The sequence below is a fragment of the Engraulis encrasicolus genome, unplaced genomic scaffold (genome assembly GCF_034702125.1).
Source record: "Engraulis encrasicolus isolate BLACKSEA-1 unplaced genomic scaffold, IST_EnEncr_1.0 scaffold_184_np1212, whole genome shotgun sequence".
NCBI classification, from domain to species: domain Eukaryota; kingdom Metazoa; phylum Chordata; class Actinopteri; order Clupeiformes; family Engraulidae; genus Engraulis; species Engraulis encrasicolus.
In genome coordinates this window covers 18726-35569 of record NW_026945395.1, presented here as the reverse complement: position 1 = coordinate 35569, position 16844 = coordinate 18726, and the positions used below count along the sequence as shown (strand labels likewise).

Here is a 16844-nt window from a genome sequence, read left to right as displayed (position 1 = left end):
CAAGATGAGGGCAGAGGCAGAGTTCGGGGCAGCATTTACAAACATGTCTGCCATCTATGAAGGTGCCGTGCACAACCACTTTCAGCCTTTTCAGGATGCCCTGCTGTACCTCATTGACTCAGTAAGAAGGCATGCATAATACTACATATTAAAAAAAGTGCTACATAATAAAAGTGTATTGGTCATTATTTTTCTGTCTCGATGAAGCTGTTTGAAAACTGCAAATTGAGCTCAAGTGAAACATTTTCATTAGACTCACCGCCCATTTTCTGTGAAGGACACTTACAATGTGGTGATATGAGGTGACTGCAATAAGTCTATCGAACTTAAAGAGTAAGTGCAGTGTAAGGGATTATTGTGAGAAGACAGTAAAGTAACCAGCAATGCGTTACAGTTTTGGAGTAACTTGCACTGCAGAACAATCAGTGTCAATCTTTGGCTCACAATCAGGCGCGGAGTGGCCATCGGGAGATCGGGGACTTGTCCCGGTGGGCCGCGGCCGTGAAATGTAATAATGCGGCCGCTATGAGTTTCCAACCGGCCCTGAAATGTCCTGAATGTCTCGACAAGCGCTGGTTTCCTACTGTAGTGCCATATTTGAACTGTGTTGCCAGATTGGGCGGGTGCCCGCCCAATTGGGCTACTTGGGATGGGAAAAATTGGCCATTTGGCGTTTTTTAAGCCGTTTTGGGCCCATAGAAGTCAATGTAATTTGTTGAATTTGGGCGGAATTTAGCGCATTTTGGCGGTTTTTGAGAACCTTCTGGGCGGGATTTGGTCAGACACATCTGGCAACACTGTATTTGAATTACTTTGACTAGCCGGTATACAGCTCCAGGCCACTTTATTAGAATAGCATGAAAAAGTTGATTTATTTCCATAATTCCATCAATAATGTTAAACTGTCATGGATTATAGATTCATGGCCCAGTTTTTTAACTATTCCAATCATTAAATTGTTTATTTTTACACATTTTGGTCTTCCAGCTCAAAAAACCCATGAATTGGGGAATTCGCATCATTAGAATATTGTAATAAAATCACAATTTTCTTCATCAAAATTTGTTTCACATCAGTGCACATCAAATCAGTTGAAATGTGGTACTTTCTACACAACATGCAATGTTCAATACTTGGTTAGGACTCTCTCTGTCTTAATATTATTAATAATAACGGCCATGATGCGTTTAACATTGAAGTCAATGGCAGAAACAGTGCATGGGAGTAATGGAAGGCCAGATATCCCTGATGCTTTGCCGTCAGCTGTTCCTGTATAGCTGACCTGGTGTCCCACACTTCACTCTTCAATATACCCTGTTTCCATGCCACGTTTTGTCGCTAACTCACCGGTTTAATTCTAAATCACCAGAAATGAAACCCCATTGAAAATGAATGGGGTTTTATTTCTGGTGAGTTAGAATTAAACTGGTGAGTTAACACCAAAACGTAGCATGGGTATCTACGGGTATATTGAAGAGTGAAGTGTGGATCACCAGGTCAACAAACAAGAACAGCTGACGGCAAAGCATCAAGGATATCTGGCCTTCCATTACTCCCATGCACTGTTTTTGCCATTGACTTCAATGTTAAACACATCATGGCCGTTATTAAGACAGAGAATGTCCTAACCAAGTATTGACCATTGCATGTTATGTAGAAAGTACCAAATTTCAACTGATTTAATGTGACCCAAATTTTGATGAAGATAAAAGTGATTTTATAACAATATTCTAATAATGCGAATTCCCCAATTCATGGGTTTTTTGAGCTGGAAGGCAAACGTATATAAAAAGAAAAAAAATAATGATTGGAATAGTTAAAAAAACTGGGCCATGAATCTACAATCCATGACAGTTTAACATTATTGATGGAATTATGGAAATAAATCAACTTTTTCATGATATTCTAATAAAAAGGCCTGGGGCTGTATATACGGTGTACCAGACGGCAATACCTCACTGAAGGTGTCAAACAGTAAATTGGCCACACCCCTTCTCTACTGATAATTTCCATACACCGTAGATCGCGGAAGTTTACTAGATCTTAGTGACACATTTTCGTTTTCAGTATTTGAAGAACCTGTGCTATTTAGATTGGTTACCAAAGGATGGAAATATTAATAAGTTATGATTTATTTTCCGATTTCCACATGACTGTTACAGTCTGCCAGCCCAGATTCACTTGCTCTGTGGTTATTGACTTGGGTTACGAACAGACTCCACCAAGTGGTAAGGAAGAGAACTGCAGCTAACAGACGCAGTTTTGTTTTGATGGCATTGATTTGTTAGAACTACTGGTCCGGTATATCTCCTTATACTCGAAATAATATTATTATCATACATATATTTATATGTGGCACATTAAGGATGTAGCCTATGTAATGTCTGAAGAAATGGAACAAAATAATTACCACACAAGATTCTGATGTGACCAGTGCTGGGTGTGTAGACTAAACTGTGGATTAAAGTGGAGTGATTGCAAGAAACAAAGACATTTGCTGCAACGAAGACAGCGTTTAAAGGTAGGCCTACACCGTTTAATACATTTTGTTGACTTATGGTTGTGCTTTGAAGTAGCTAGGGTTGGCTTTGCTGTATGGTGGGTTTAATGCACAATGTAGACAGACTTTTTGTAAGCTATAACCTACTCTTCTAAAAATCCCCACACTCAAAACTTTGTGCCCGTGCTCATCCTGTCTTCCTTAAACGATAATTCAATAGGCCTACAAACTGTCAAAATGACAGTGGAGTGCACATTTGCATGGAACAGTAGCATGATGTATCCTAACCTGCAACTAGTTCTATTGCTTTGGACTGTAATTGGGAGGGAAAGTGGAAAACAGCGATCCTAGCGGTTACGTTCCAAACACCAGGGCGATCCTATTGAAACGCCCATAGACGAGTTTTAAAAAAATCCCACAAAGACATGACTAGGAACTATAACACCAGACACATTTTTCAGCGTACACAATAGGATGAACTACTACCTGTGAAAATCTTAAGTCATTTTTTTCCCTTATAAGAAAAATAGAAATTGTGCCAATCTGGTCGGAAACGGACTACAGCTCCCAGCATGCTGTGCTTCGCGCCTCGTTGATAACAGAGAAACAAATGAACTCGAATGAACGCAAGTTCTTCGCATATCTTCACATTCTTGTAATCCTGTGAGTTCCACATTGTCTTCTTATTAAACATATATACACGCGATCATTTTGGTTTGGTTTTAACTTCTCTAGTAGATATGATGGCTTCTGTGGTGATGAGTATCCACCTCTCTGGCTCATGTTTGGCTATGCTAATTTGGCTATGCTAATTACATGGAGTAAACACGTCACACATGCCAGTCAGTGTAGTTCTGTATTAGCTTTTTAAAGAATATTAAAATCAGGTCAGATCAGTGAAAAACCTGAATTTTACCACCTGATTCGATAAAACGGGCCAACTTGCCTATAATATGACTGCCACTACTTCTACTTCGTCGTCAGGGCCGAGATGTAATTTTTCAAAGGAAAAAACCCATTCATTTGTTGCAGGGGCTTGGAACGTTGCCAGCAGGGGGCGATGAGATTACTTTCCCTCCCAATGATGGCTGCAGTGGTGTAGTCTACTTTTTGAAGTGGGTATACTGTATATTTGAGCATTTTTTGATGTGGGTATATTGTATATATTTTTGCTATTCTAAATAATGGATCAATCAATTTTGAGTGGGTATACTGTAATCCCTGAAATTTTGAAATGGCTGCGTATAGGCCTACCTGTGTTTTACGTAGGGCCTAGACTACACCACTGGCTGTGCATTTCATCAAGGTGTAGGCTACAATCCTCCACTTCAGGTTGATATTTTGACAACACTAATGTCCACATGTAGTACGACTGCAGATTTTGTGGGTTTTGTGTTTTTGGTTAGGAAACCATGTTGTTCGCTTTGGTTTTTTTTTTTTTTTTTAAAGGGCCGCCAAGGGGAAAATTCTCCCAGTAGGAAAAGTCCCCCCACTCCGCCCCTGCTCACAATCACACTGTTGAACTGTGTCCTCACTTACAGTTGTAAATACCGGGTTCAGAGCAGCATGCACAGCAATGTGGACTGCAGAAGTAACATTATTTGTGGAAATTTCACTTTTTCCACATTGACCACATCTACTTATAAAAGTCATCTAGCGAATGAATTAGGCAGTTCATGTATTTTCAGATGTTAAACATTGAATGGGGTCAAATACACTGCAAGGGCAATAGGAGGTAATGTACCTGACTGGAACCCGGCAGAGTGAAACAATGGCCAACAGATTGGTATCTCACACGAATTAACTCATTCTCCCATACAATACTTATCAGAGGATTGTACTGACGTTGCAGTTTTTGACATTTGGCAACATACAAACTACACAGTTGGTCATAAATGGAGTTGGACGTTGTCTGGGGGATCTTTACAGTACTATGAATACCCTGCCTTTTTTGGAGGCTAAATCTGATGCACTAGCAGGGACAGGGGCGCTGCTAAAAATGTTGGGCCCCATGAAAGATTCAAATTGTGGGCCCCAAAATGACAAATTATGTTATCAGCATCCTTCCAGGGGCCTTGTCAATGCTGCTGGGCTCTTAGAATCTCTTAGAATCACACACCGGTTTATACACCCTTACAAATTTCTCAAAATTGGTCATAAAGTATGGTCTGATCTTACTGTAAATCACAAGAAGGAACAATCAATGTCTGCTTAAAGTAATTCCACCAAAGCATTTTCATGTTATCATATTTTTATTATTATTATTATCATATTTATATTTTTTAGGTACACTCACTCACTCACTCTGGCACCTCAAATTCACTGAAAAAATCCGCCGCTGCAGCCAACCCTCGAACGGCATAGAGGTTTGCCGCAAACCCCTCGGCCCGGCATTTGAGGCACGTATCCGAGTTGGCACACCACGTCTCCACGCACAACTTGCAGCCCACCAAGGACCCACAACATGCCGCAAACTGTGGCTCCACGAAGATTGCTGCAGAAGTCAAAATACATTTTATAAATTAGTCATGTCAGATCTACGCAACATAAGCAGTACATATGTCAGGTAGAGATTAGAACTTCATCCATTGTAGCCTCATGACTCATATATGTTGTTTGACCATTGGTGCAGGAGTGACATACTGTATACGCTGCATTCAGGCTCTTGACTTTTTAGCATTTTTAATAAAAATGCGGGTATGTTACAGCTGAATGAACACATTGTAAATGTATGTATCTATACCTTTGCAAACGAGGCATGTCATGGCCTCCTTGGCGGGCTGCAAGCTGGGCCTCTGGAGGTGCGCGCTGGCCACCTCGGATAGGTGCCTCATCGCCTTTGCGATATTTTCCAGGCCTTCTCCTGCCACCTTCACCTCCTCCGCTCTTCCCAACAGTGCCCCATGGGGATCCTCTCTCCTACTGAGAAGACATAATGCAGAGAAGGAAAATGTGTGAAAAGGTCTATGTGCCACCATGTTATGGATGTGCAAAAATGTGACAAAATGTTACATACCTAACTTTGGCCCTCCTGGCGTCCTGCAGGTCCTCCATCTCCTCCTCCGTCAGGGCGAAAATTTGTCGGCTGTTTTGCCGCCAGTACTGGGATGCTGAAATACCAGAAATTGTTTTAGGTGACAGACTTCCATTTATTATAGGAGGTGGGGTCTGTTTTAAAGGTGGCTGCCTTCAATATAGGCTTAAAGTGCAGGAGGAAATCTTTGTTTATGTTCATAGTACGGCCCTCTGAGAACTTTTACAGCCCTCTGAGTAATTTGAAGTGGCCACCTCGAATGAAAAATGTTACCCACCCCTGGTCTATGCCCTGAATTTATAGCAAGTATTCGAGAGCAATATGATAAAAAAGATGGCTGTTGTGTATCTCCTCTGCTGATTGTGCTTGGGGTGCAATTTTCCAGACAGGGTGAAATGGCATTTATTCATTACACTGCTAACATGAATGGAGATGTACAGAGGGGTTAGGGTGGGATTTGAACCTGCAACTCTATGATCTTCAGTCCAACTCCCTAACAATTACACCATGGCTGCCCACCAGTAGTCATTCATGGTTTGCATGGGTTTTTTTATCCATTCAATTCTCAATTCTTTATTTATATCAGACACATGGACCATATCAAGGTAAACAACAGTATAAAATTACATAACAAGAGAAGTTAAGAAAAGAAAAATAGGAGAAAAAATAAAAATAAAATAAATAAAAGATGGGTACACACCCATCAGACATAAAGGCAGTCTCTCCAGTGTCGTCTGAGCTTGGAGGAGAACCTCACAGAGCTCTTTCTTGGACTCACAAGGGTTTCAATAATGCTGTTTTGAGAGCAGTCCAGTCTGCACATGAACTTATACACAACGTTTCTCAACACTGCATCACACCCAGGCACATTGGAGTGTACAAAGAGGTAGCTAGCACTGGACCATCTTGGTAACTTCATCAACAATCTCATAGTGTCATTATATGCTACTGTCAACTTCTGGTATCTGCTTTGCTTATACCTACACCATAATGGGCAGTATAATCACGAAACCCACAGTTAACCGTGGTTATTCATGGTTGTCATGTTTGTCTTTGTATGATTTGTAACGATAGTGAAAAGTCAGAGTACTTAGAGTAACCATGATATATCATGGTAGAACCATGGTTACTACAGTAAAACCATGGTTGGTTTTTGTAAGGGACCAGAAAATATGTGTAAGAAAGTTACATTATTGTAAATTATATTAGCGTAACTTACTTCTTGTGCCTTCCGTATCTTGAAGGGCATTGCCCTGGCTGTCCGTCAGGACAATGGGTCCCTCTTCCAGGGAGCGGCCCATGGCGTCCTTGACCTTGGCGGTCATATCACTGACATTCGCCTCACCCTCACTGAAGCGGACCACCAAGGTCTTGGACGTCACAAGCCGACTCCCTGAAATTTCCCCCACGTTGATGGACCTACATACACAATGGTAATGTTATGTATGCATTTACATGTTTTTTCATGACATCAAAGAGCACCTTTAAAAAAAATGTCAATCAACTTACCGCTGGAAACTCCTGCTGCCAAAATGGCCCGCCCTTGGTGGTGGCAGGGTCCTTGGGCCAGAGGCAGAGGTAGAGGCAGAGAAGGAGAAAGGGGTAGGTGAAGAGGAAGAGGAGGGGGAGAAGGAGAAGGAAGGAGTAGGGCCGAGAGGTGTGCTGTTGGAGCTCGCCCTCTCCAGGCCTTGCACCTCGTAGTGCCCCAATGCAATCAGGGAGGTGCCTGGGATTTCCCCAGAGACTAGGGGAAATATGGCTTCATTGACATCATCTGTTAAGTAAACAGACTCCGGAGCAACCTGTAGAGACACAGAATGTTGCAATCCATGTAATTGGGAATTGGGAATGACTTGACAATCAACTGTTGAACAAGCAAACTAATTATTGGAATAGTTTAAATTGTGGACCATGACTCTACAATTTAAACCATCACAGGTTAACATTATTGAGGGAGTTATGGAAACGAACACAATTTTTCAAAGGCAGTAAAAGAATGTAAGATTTGTGCTTACAAGCGGATCAGCAGAGTTAGCCTTCTCATCCATTCTACTATGCTCTGGCTGCACCATACTGTAGATTTATATAAAGACTTTTATACTGATGTATAGGCTACACTACAGCAAGGCCCGGAAGTAATTCTACAGATTGTCTGTGCTTACTGTAGGCAAAGAACGGGATATATTATGCCTCTCTATGACCACGCCACATACGGTATAAATAAATTGCTTAATAGCTCATTATTGCGGGGTATTGCTACAAGGTCCATACCATCGCCCAGACGATTAAACAATGGCCTTTAATACGGCAATGCAACAGGATCCTTAAATCAGAAAGTGTAATGACCCGGAAGTAATTCTAGAAACTACAAATTCAAATCTATTTCAATTGACCTCCCACTGTGGTCCCGCACTGTGGTCCTGAATTTCCCCTGGGGATCAATAAAGTTTCTCTACGCTCTTGAGGGCGCATTGCTACCACTACTGTGCCATTTCAATTTATACTGGAATACATTTAAATGACAAGGTGTGTTTGCGCGCTGCACAGCCATTGCTGTGCGCCATCACGAACGCGGCCAATGCTTGCGCTTATTGTGTAAATGTGACAAGTGACCGCGATTTCCTCGGGTTACTGGAACGACATCGCAAAGTTGGTCCTGGATCAACATCTGGTATGTTAGCCTATTCTAGGTCTGATTCCAAAAATTAACGGGCATGCCAAGTGCCGTCACGGTGGTAGCCTACGGCTCTGGTTATGGCTAGGTAGGCTATTACAGTGGCTACTATGTGGAACTGTGCCTAAACTAATTCCTAAACATAACCTGTCAGTGAAAATGTGTGCACCAACCTAACAACATGGCAAATTATGCCTTTACCAAAACATAAACTTCCCCTGTCAGTGAATAATTGTATTTTGTAACAGCATGACACTTCTGCAGAACTTAATCCATAGGCTACAGAAGGCGTTACTGGCACGAAATCTGACATAGATAACCACTCAAACCAGATGCTGATCCAGGAACTTTGCGATGTCGTTCCAGCAACAACAGTAACCCGAGGAAATCGGTCTCCTACAGTCAGTAGGCCCTAATACTGTGTCATCTGCACATTCAGACACCTTTTTAAAAGTAGCTGAATCTTTAATTGACTGTATTTCTCATAGAGAAGTTCATTCCCATCGTCATGTGTTGTGCGCGTTCACTGTGGTCATTACACTGTTATGGTCCACACATTCATGTTGACCATGTAGCACTGATATCAAATCGGCAGCGTGAGCGTGTGCGCCCTGAGTCACTTTAAAATGATGTGTAAAATGACATTTTATATGCAACGCCAGAGGGCGCAATGGTACACCAAATGGCTAATGTTAGGCTTGCTTGCCTTGCCGTTGGATATGGATTTCATTCATGAATGCATGCAGTTCTTTCCGACATTGCTACACAATGTCAAATAAGTTACTCTTTGTAAAAGGCCAACTGACTGATGTTGATACATCGACATCTGTATGATGCTCGTGAAGGCAAGATTAGGCCTACAATGATTGGGAAGGAGCATTTCGAGTATCCAGTCAACAGACCTTGATTGAAGTAGCCTACAAATCGCACATCCCACTACTTTCGATCAATGCACGGCTCACATTTGCCTGTGGCTGTGCTGCGCAGATAACGCAGCTCACTACGACAAGGGTTGGAGCATTCTGCGCTTTATCATAGCAGCGCGGGTAGGTTCTACTAGCTTGGCTAGTCTTGTGTTCGAGCTAGTCTCTGGTGTTGAATTCTCTACTACACCCAACAATAAAACAAGTAGTTAATAGTAAATGTGAGCTTAAGCTTATACCGAGTCACTCTGAAAGCAATCTGTGTCGGCATCTACGAAACATTAACACGTCATGCAAGTGAATCGTCTAGCTCGTGGGAGTTTAATGTTGCAACTGCCTACTGGAAAACTTGAAATGACAAGAAAATGAGCAATATAGTCTTACAATCTGTTAAAAGTGCACGTCAACAACACTATTTTACCACTGTACGGAACGGACATACATCTAATTTCGGATCGGACGCTCACAATCATAACTTTGCAAGCACGACTTAACATGCATGCAAGCACGACAGTTGCAGGAGCATCCCCTACTGGACTGTTGCAATTGTCGAACAAATTATTAATAAGCAAACACACACCATACAGGATGGCCAACCATCTTTATATTTTATTTATTCACCTGAAAAATCCTTGAGATTTTGTCCACGGTCATGTCCTCAGCTTTCATCCTGATCCGTTTCGGACCACGAAACAGCGTGAAACATAGATGATCCATGGAGGTATCGTATCGTGCAGAATGAATGAATAATGTACAGTAGTGTACAGGTAGCTGCTTGTAAGTCCAAACATCTGCGTCTCTCAATAAAGATTTCTGTACAGTGAAGGATGCACCGAATTTTCCTACATCTCATCCTAAACTGTGGTGGCAAACTGTCTGTAATAGCAATTTTAGTTGGCCACACAATCAGGGGTTTTGTGATAAGAACCAAACCCAGCTGTTCACGATCTCTGAGCAAGAACTTGGCACAAGTCCGAAAATAATGCCAAGGAAGTTGATGGTCAGGCTAAGGTGGAGACGCATCAAAGTGAGGAGGAATTTATCCCGCAGGTTTAGCTTTCTGTTAGGGCCACATTTTTGGGGGGTTCCTTTATTTTTTGTAGATGACTTCTCTATGTTTGAGCTTCTCCAGTAGGTCATCTTGTTAGCATACCTGTAGGGCTCTAGGTATTCATACATATTAAAAGCCTCTTTAGACTTAAAGGTAGAGTAGGAGATCTTTGAAAAACGGTTCCTGTGAGCTATATTTTTGAAAATACACAGCCCGCCTCTCCCTTCAGCCCTCCCCTCAAAGCCACGCCTTCAAAACACATGAACGCGCATGCAGTCTGTCAAGTGTTCGGATTATCCCGGGAACCCACGAGAGCTCACGAGGCGGGGCTAGAACTAGAAGCCACGTCAAATCGATTAGCCAAGCTAACTTCCAGCCATGGCACTGTCTCCGGCTACGGTAAGAATGTTCAACATCACAATAAACGCACAGGCCGTCATGGTTGCCATTTCAAGAAATATTGATGACAGTAGATGTATACTAGATTAGTTATTGAACTTGACTTGATACATGTTATCTCATTCTAACTTCCTAACACTGAGGACAGATGCTATACCGTCATCCCTAGACAGTAGCCAGTAGCTACAGTACTGACATGGATTTATTTTGACAGATGTGTACAGCAATATACATTTTACTATTGTATTTATATATACCCGACACCACAATCCGTAGTGTTTTAGGCAAGGACGTCAGTTATGTACGAATCTTACGGGGATATTTCACTTGGGTTGCCGCACGCGCAGACACAGGAACAGAGGGAGTAAAGAAAAACAACCGAACTGATCAACGCTAATTAAATTGTTTTGGCTGACGATATTTTCATATGCTTTAGACCTTCCACGACCACGACGAGAGCTCCAGCTTTCCTGGCCCATCACAATCATAACGACCTAACAGCCCAGTAGGACCGATGGCCAGAGATGGAGGAGGAGGAAGATAGACGCAGCAGAGGTCGGGGATATTGATTAGGAAGACTCCAACAGAATTGACGCCCTGCTAACTGTAAGGATGTACATTCATCCCACAATAACATATGTCCTGCTGTATTCCTCCAGATGTGTAAGTATTGTATGGATGTTATCACAACAGATGTACTCTAGGCTGCACGAGTACACCTGTTGTGATAACACCCATTACAACATTTCTACTCCTATGAGTACTAGTGTGATATGACATGGTTGTAGGTACACAACACAGTGGTAGTTCAAGTACATCCATAAAAGCCCTTCTACTTCATACATCTGTGTGCCCCTGGCACAACACCAGTTTGTAAGAAATTGACTGCAAAACGTTGTATGCATTCAATTGGCACATCTTCATTTATATACACAATGATTGCTTATGTCCGTATCGGTCTAATTGTCAATAGTTATTTAGTCCCCATCATCAAATAGAAAATGCATTACATAAAACGTATTTATTGCTTTGCAGGCCTTGATTCAATCATTGAATTTGAAGCAATCCCATCGGTTACTGCAGCGTGCCCTGATCCGTGACCCCAGTTTGATGTTCGACCTGGCACATGACATCTGGTCCTCAGCCACAGCCCAGTAGCACAACCAACCTGGCGCCTCTGCGCAATCTGTAAGGAGATGCCCATGAACATTGAAAGGAAATGCTGTGGTGTTCTCAGTTTTGATGGAAGACTTTGGGCTGATGTAGGACTAGGTGAGAGAAACGGACTCTTCAGGCATGCAGCCTACAGACAGTATGGGGCACTTGAACAGGGTTGACGTTGTAATACACAGTACAATACCCAGGATTAGCCAGGGTTACCCTGCTCCACTACAGCAATATAAAAGGTTTATACAGAGTACGGTATAAAACACACAAACCGGCAGTGTGCAGAGTTTATTTTTCATTATCTGTAGGAGCATTAATCTGTACATTTATACATCTCACCTTTTTTGTTTGGAACCATGTTTGTCTTGTTACCTTTGTTTTTTTTTTTTATACATAGAAACTAAATGCAACCTGTCAAATCTTCTGATTGTGGTCTTGTGGAATATATAAATTATGTAACCATGCATTTTCAGTCAGAGAATGAATTTAAAAAAAAAGCCACACAGTCAAATTGTGTCCACCAATATTTACTGTCATTGAAATGTATGGACAATTTAAACAATGTATTACACATGACACTAGATACATTACTTTATACTATATTTACAGTTGTCATTACCACACAAAAACTCGGGGAAGGTGGGTAAGTGCAGCAACTGTGAAGGGCCTAGTCTGAGGTTGGAGGCGTCTGTGCTGTAAAAAGATAAACAGAATTAGAAATCACATATCTGACAGTAGCTCCAGTGACATTTTAAATGTAAGTAACCTGGGTTGTTGGGGCAGGGACACCAAAAATAACTCCTTTATCTGGGCTCACCTGGTTGTGAGTGTCTGCCGTCAGCCATCCCTCTTGGGGCAGAAAGTCTTCTGCACAGGACGGTGCCCTGAAGGTTGACGTTCACAGTATGCAGCCTTCATGTCCTGGAACTTTTATTGTGCAATTTTTCCATATCTGAAACAAGCAATGTGTTATACTATATTAGGGCTTCATTACATCAAATTACACAGCAGGGTTTTACAGGGTGTTGGCTACAGTCCCAGGAGCAAAGTGGAGTTGTGTGCCTTGCTCAAGTGCACTTCAGCTGTGGATGGAGATGTAGGTAGGGAGAGGTAAGGATGGGATTTTAACCTGCTTCTCTCTGTGATCTTAGGACCACCTCTCACCATCAGGTGATGGCTGCTACCTCAAATTTCACTCATGGCCCAAGTTATGATCTGTAATCAGCATTGTTTTTACCTTACAAAAATAAATGTAAATGCATTCAGCACCATGGGGGGCTGTGAAGACCTTTGAGTATATTTGCAGAACTACATACTGAATTGAGCCATCCGCCTTTCTCTTGGTTGGTGTGTTGAGATGGTGACTGCAGTCCAGGCTTCTTGGATCGGAGAAGAGCTGTAGCTTTTACTGGCATAAGTATGTGGTTGTGGAAGGACCCTGTCTGCGGTTGACCTGAGGGAAAAAAGAGCACAAATTGCATATTAGCACAGAGCCCATGCTAAGACCATAGACAGATAAATCATCTGGCACAATCTGCATGCAACCAACAGAACCTAGAAAGAGACAGATTAGCAGCAATACACAAAGGGGACAAGTACACAAAAAACATGCAAAGTGTTCTGATAAGGTGCATGGAGGTAGTCTGTGTTGATTCCAGCAACCTCAAAGACTGAAAAGTGCCACAGTGTATTGAATTGAAAACTATAGTGCGTGTGCGCGCGCACACATATAGGAATATTATAATTTAGTGTATCAATTACAACTACAGAATCTGGTCATATGCTTTTGTCAGATAGAACCATTGTTTCTTAAAGGCATAACATTCCAAAAAGGATAGTAGTATCTGCAACTGGACGAAATTACACCCACAAACATGAAAAACATTTTAACAACTCAAAGGCAGCCTTGATGTGAGAGTGAACCTGATGAAGCAATAGCGAAACGCATTGTTCAGCAAATAAACTACCAGTGTGTGGTGATTCATCCTTCATTTACTTGGCAGCCTTGATATGTTGTGATACAGGAGCAAGGAACAGCTATGGAAAACACCACAACATTGGAATGGACAAAGCAGAACATTTCTATATAACCATGGTAAAAACAAATAATGTACCGGCATCTCCATGTGATCATTCAGTGTAGCCATCACAATAAAGATCTGCTGTGTAGCCGTCATGGTCATTAGGTGGTATTTATCAAATGCAAAACTACTGTCTTCTCAAAAACGACATCAGCGAGTTAACAACATTAGTTCTACACCCACAATCATGTTACATTTGAAAACCCAAAGGCAATCTATTTTGCAATGCTGGAGTGGCGAACAGGTTGTGCTTGTCCTTGCCACAGTATTACCATCGTCATACAACAGAGACGTACATACCCAAAGCAAAACATGCAAACGATATATTTTTGTAAACCACTAGAAAGACATGGGCTTTGCTGGTCAAAGTAATGTGTGTGTAAACATGGTAGGTTACTTACTTATTACGGGGTGAATCCGTATTTAGTTACTGAACGCGGGTGGAGAAGGGGAATTGAGAACAGGTGCTTCCATCCTCCCAGCTGGTTTGTCGCTCGTTCGCACAACTAGATTCTAGTAGCAAAACACACAAGAGTAACCGTCTGAGTTACACAGAGCAATTCTGAAAACGTGTTTATGCGCACAGAATAAATGCCACAGGGGGAAAAAAAACACCAAAAATAACGCGATTAAGGTAGCAGCTATGTTAAGCTAGATATGTTGGAACTTGAGCTAATCCTCTGACCCCTCTCAATGGATAGGCCTACTTGCTTAAAAAAAAGACACCACTGTGTCCTAAACCAATTCACAAAATATTATACAGACAAATATATTACCTCACCTCTCGATTAGAAATGTGGTCACCAAAGCCTATGTTTGAAGCCGCTGCCGTAGCCGACATCTGTGTCCAAGAGTGTCAGGTCCCATTTCCAATTGTCAGCCCGTGTTGGAATCTGGTCTTGCGAGTCCAATGACTATAATCCAAGGGACTATGTTATCCTGACATGGTTAGTCCAGTGTAACAAAAGCCAAAGTTCTTCCTGTAGCTCTGCAAAAGCCAGCAAAGTTTCCAAGTAGCTCAGCCTGCTGCTAACTCTCGTTACCTTGCTAGCCGAGTGATGATGAGCCTCGTCGCGTGTGCATGAATGATGGGGGCGGGGTCGGTCAAGTTCACGAGTCGGTGAACGCGCAGGGAGGAGGGGTGAGTGCTGGTGGTTGATGGACGTGTCAGAAACCAATAGAAGTGATGATGAGTATTACTTCTATTGGTTGCCGTTTTCTTCTGACTACGCCCTCTACACTGGACCAAAAGATTTCGTTTTTTTTCCAAACACTCTATTTTAATGGGTGCTATGGCGTCATGAGGGGTTTTTCAGATGATATGGTAAAACATGTTCCAGAAAAACATCTCCTACCCCACCTTTAAGTCCTGTACAAAGATTGAAATTACTGTCAGTTTTCAAAGTGTGTGCACTAAATACCTGCTTCTTAACACGCAGTGTTGCCGATTAAGCGACTTTTGGCCACCTCTGGCGAGAAAAAAAATCATCTAGCGACTTTCAGGCTCAATCTGGCCAAATATAGCGACTATTTCGCTTGTCTTGTCAAATCAGTCTCCCTCCCCACGACACCACACAATGCATTTTCAGTGGCGGGTAGAGACAGACGTGAGTGACACATGATGCACTACGGTGTGGCAGCTTTTGTGATACGCACATAGCCTGAGTATCATCCTCCGTAGTGACCGCGCTAGCTCAATACTTTCGCTTGCTGACCACGGAGTCTGACCCTGCAGCCACCCCCGGCAGTTGGAAATTATCTCACTTAATGAGGGAATTAGCCTTTCGCAAAACCCCTCCCACAAACGGCCGCCAACCAATCCGAGCTCAGCAACGGTAACTAAGGAGTGTAGAACTTGTCGAGGTCCGTCAAAAACCTACGATTTCAGGGAGACATACAACGTGTGCCTATGGCACCGTCAGGGTCCGACACCATCTGAAGATTAATTAGGACCTCATTTTTTCACTTTCCCGAAGCAAAAACCTCAAGCGGACTGATAACAGGGATGGATTAAGCCATGTGAAGGCTATTAGCTCCAGGTGATCATATTTAAAATTAGCAGGCTAACTGTGCAATCGTCTTGTTTGCTAATATAGCCCCCTTCCCCCTTGCATTTAGCTGGCAGAAAACGTACCCTAAACAAATAATCAATGCATCGCTCAGACTTAAGGACAATATTATATGATATTATAGTATTGGATCCACGGCATTATGATTCAAATTTTATTGGGAAACTACTAGTTGCGTTGTTTAATATGCGCCAAATGCACAGCCCACGGAGCAGCCCCCACCCTCTCTCCTTCCCAGTTTGTGTCTGTGTATATGCGTCGAGTGTGACAGCAAAAAAAGTAACACTGAAATGGGGCTGCGCTTGTTCCAACCTTGTTATGAAGATATTAACTGTCAACTAAAACCATTAAAGTGAACAGAAGAGAAACGCCCAGTGTGACTGCCCAAGAGCTGCGCAGTGTCAGTGCCGAAAGCCCGTCAAAGGTCTTGGCGGACGGCAATGTCCCAGTTTACACCAAGCACTATCAAATGTCCTGGTTACAGACATCACATCGCCATCATCAAGTTGTTGTATTTCAGTTGAATATGTAAGAGGGCTTGGGGAGGGGCTTAGACTATCAGCGAGCCTATTGGCTGTTCAGATACTGAACGAATATCTGAATTCCAACTGCCAGGGGTGGCTGCAGGGTCAGACTCCGTGGTCAGCAAGCGAAAGTATTGAGCTAGCGCGGTCACTACGGAGGATGATACTCAGGCTAGTCGAGCTCTGCCTTCTCTTTAGGAGTCGTTACAACATCTACTTCATCCATAGATTCAATTCGAGGCTTCTTTTCTGGAGGTTCAGGAATAGCAACACGTTGTGATGGAGGTGGTCGCTTTGGTGTGACCTTCTGTTCAGATGTGGGTCCTGTGTCCCCACCACCCGTCTTCCTATGCTCCCTGGCCCTTTCGACTCCTATTTTCTTAGCTAGAGATTTGATGTCGGCCCACTTTTTCTTTACCGCT

The 16844-nt window shown here is 42.6% G+C and overlaps 1 protein-coding gene and 3 long non-coding RNA genes across 4 annotated transcripts; 1 reads left to right on the top strand and 3 right to left on the bottom strand.

Moving 5' to 3' along the window:
- Positions 1-4800: 4800 nt before the first annotated feature.
- LOC134442619 (uncharacterized) lies at positions 4801-9860 on the bottom strand. The gene is made up of 6 exons (XM_063192671.1): positions 9753-9860; positions 7044-7336; positions 6754-6953; positions 5517-5610; positions 5244-5422; positions 4801-4994 (listed from the first exon to the last, which is right to left on the bottom strand). Exons 1-6 carry the CDS (start codon positions 9846-9848, stop codon positions 4801-4803), a joined length of 1056 nt encoding a protein of 351 aa, XP_063048741.1. The 5' UTR covers positions 9849-9860.
- Positions 9861-10335: 475 nt separating this feature from the next.
- LOC134442617 (uncharacterized) lies at positions 10336-11966 on the top strand. Its single transcript, XR_010033414.1, has 3 exons — positions 10336-10581; positions 11018-11187; positions 11617-11966. It is a non-coding gene; the product is annotated as an uncharacterized LOC134442617 (long non-coding RNA).
- A 293-nt stretch (positions 11967-12259) lies between these two features.
- LOC134442623 (uncharacterized) lies at positions 12260-12687 on the bottom strand. Its single transcript, XR_010033416.1, has 2 exons — positions 12566-12687; positions 12260-12441 (listed from the first exon to the last, which is right to left on the bottom strand). It is a non-coding gene; the product is annotated as an uncharacterized LOC134442623 (long non-coding RNA).
- A 44-nt stretch (positions 12688-12731) lies between these two features.
- Positions 12732-15178, bottom strand: LOC134442618 (uncharacterized). The gene is made up of 3 exons (XR_010033415.1): positions 14611-15178; positions 14231-14342; positions 12732-13201 (listed from the first exon to the last, which is right to left on the bottom strand). It is a non-coding gene; the product is annotated as an uncharacterized LOC134442618 (long non-coding RNA).
- Positions 15179-16844: the final 1666 nt, after the last annotated feature.

Excerpts from the sequence above, each read along its gene's own strand:
- LOC134442619 (XM_063192671.1), bottom strand. The coding sequence starts at position 9,848 with ATGGATCATCTATGTTTCACGCTGTTTCGTGGTCCGAAACGGATCAGG. Across the intron at positions 7,337-9,752 it reads AAATCTCAAGGATTTTTCAG|GTTGCTCCGGAGTCTGTTTA; the intron begins GTGAATAAATAA and ends GTGTCTCTACAG. Across the intron at positions 4,995-5,243 it reads GACATGCCTCGTTTGCAAAG|CAATCTTCGTGGAGCCACAG; the intron begins GTATAGATACAT and ends TGACTTCTGCAG.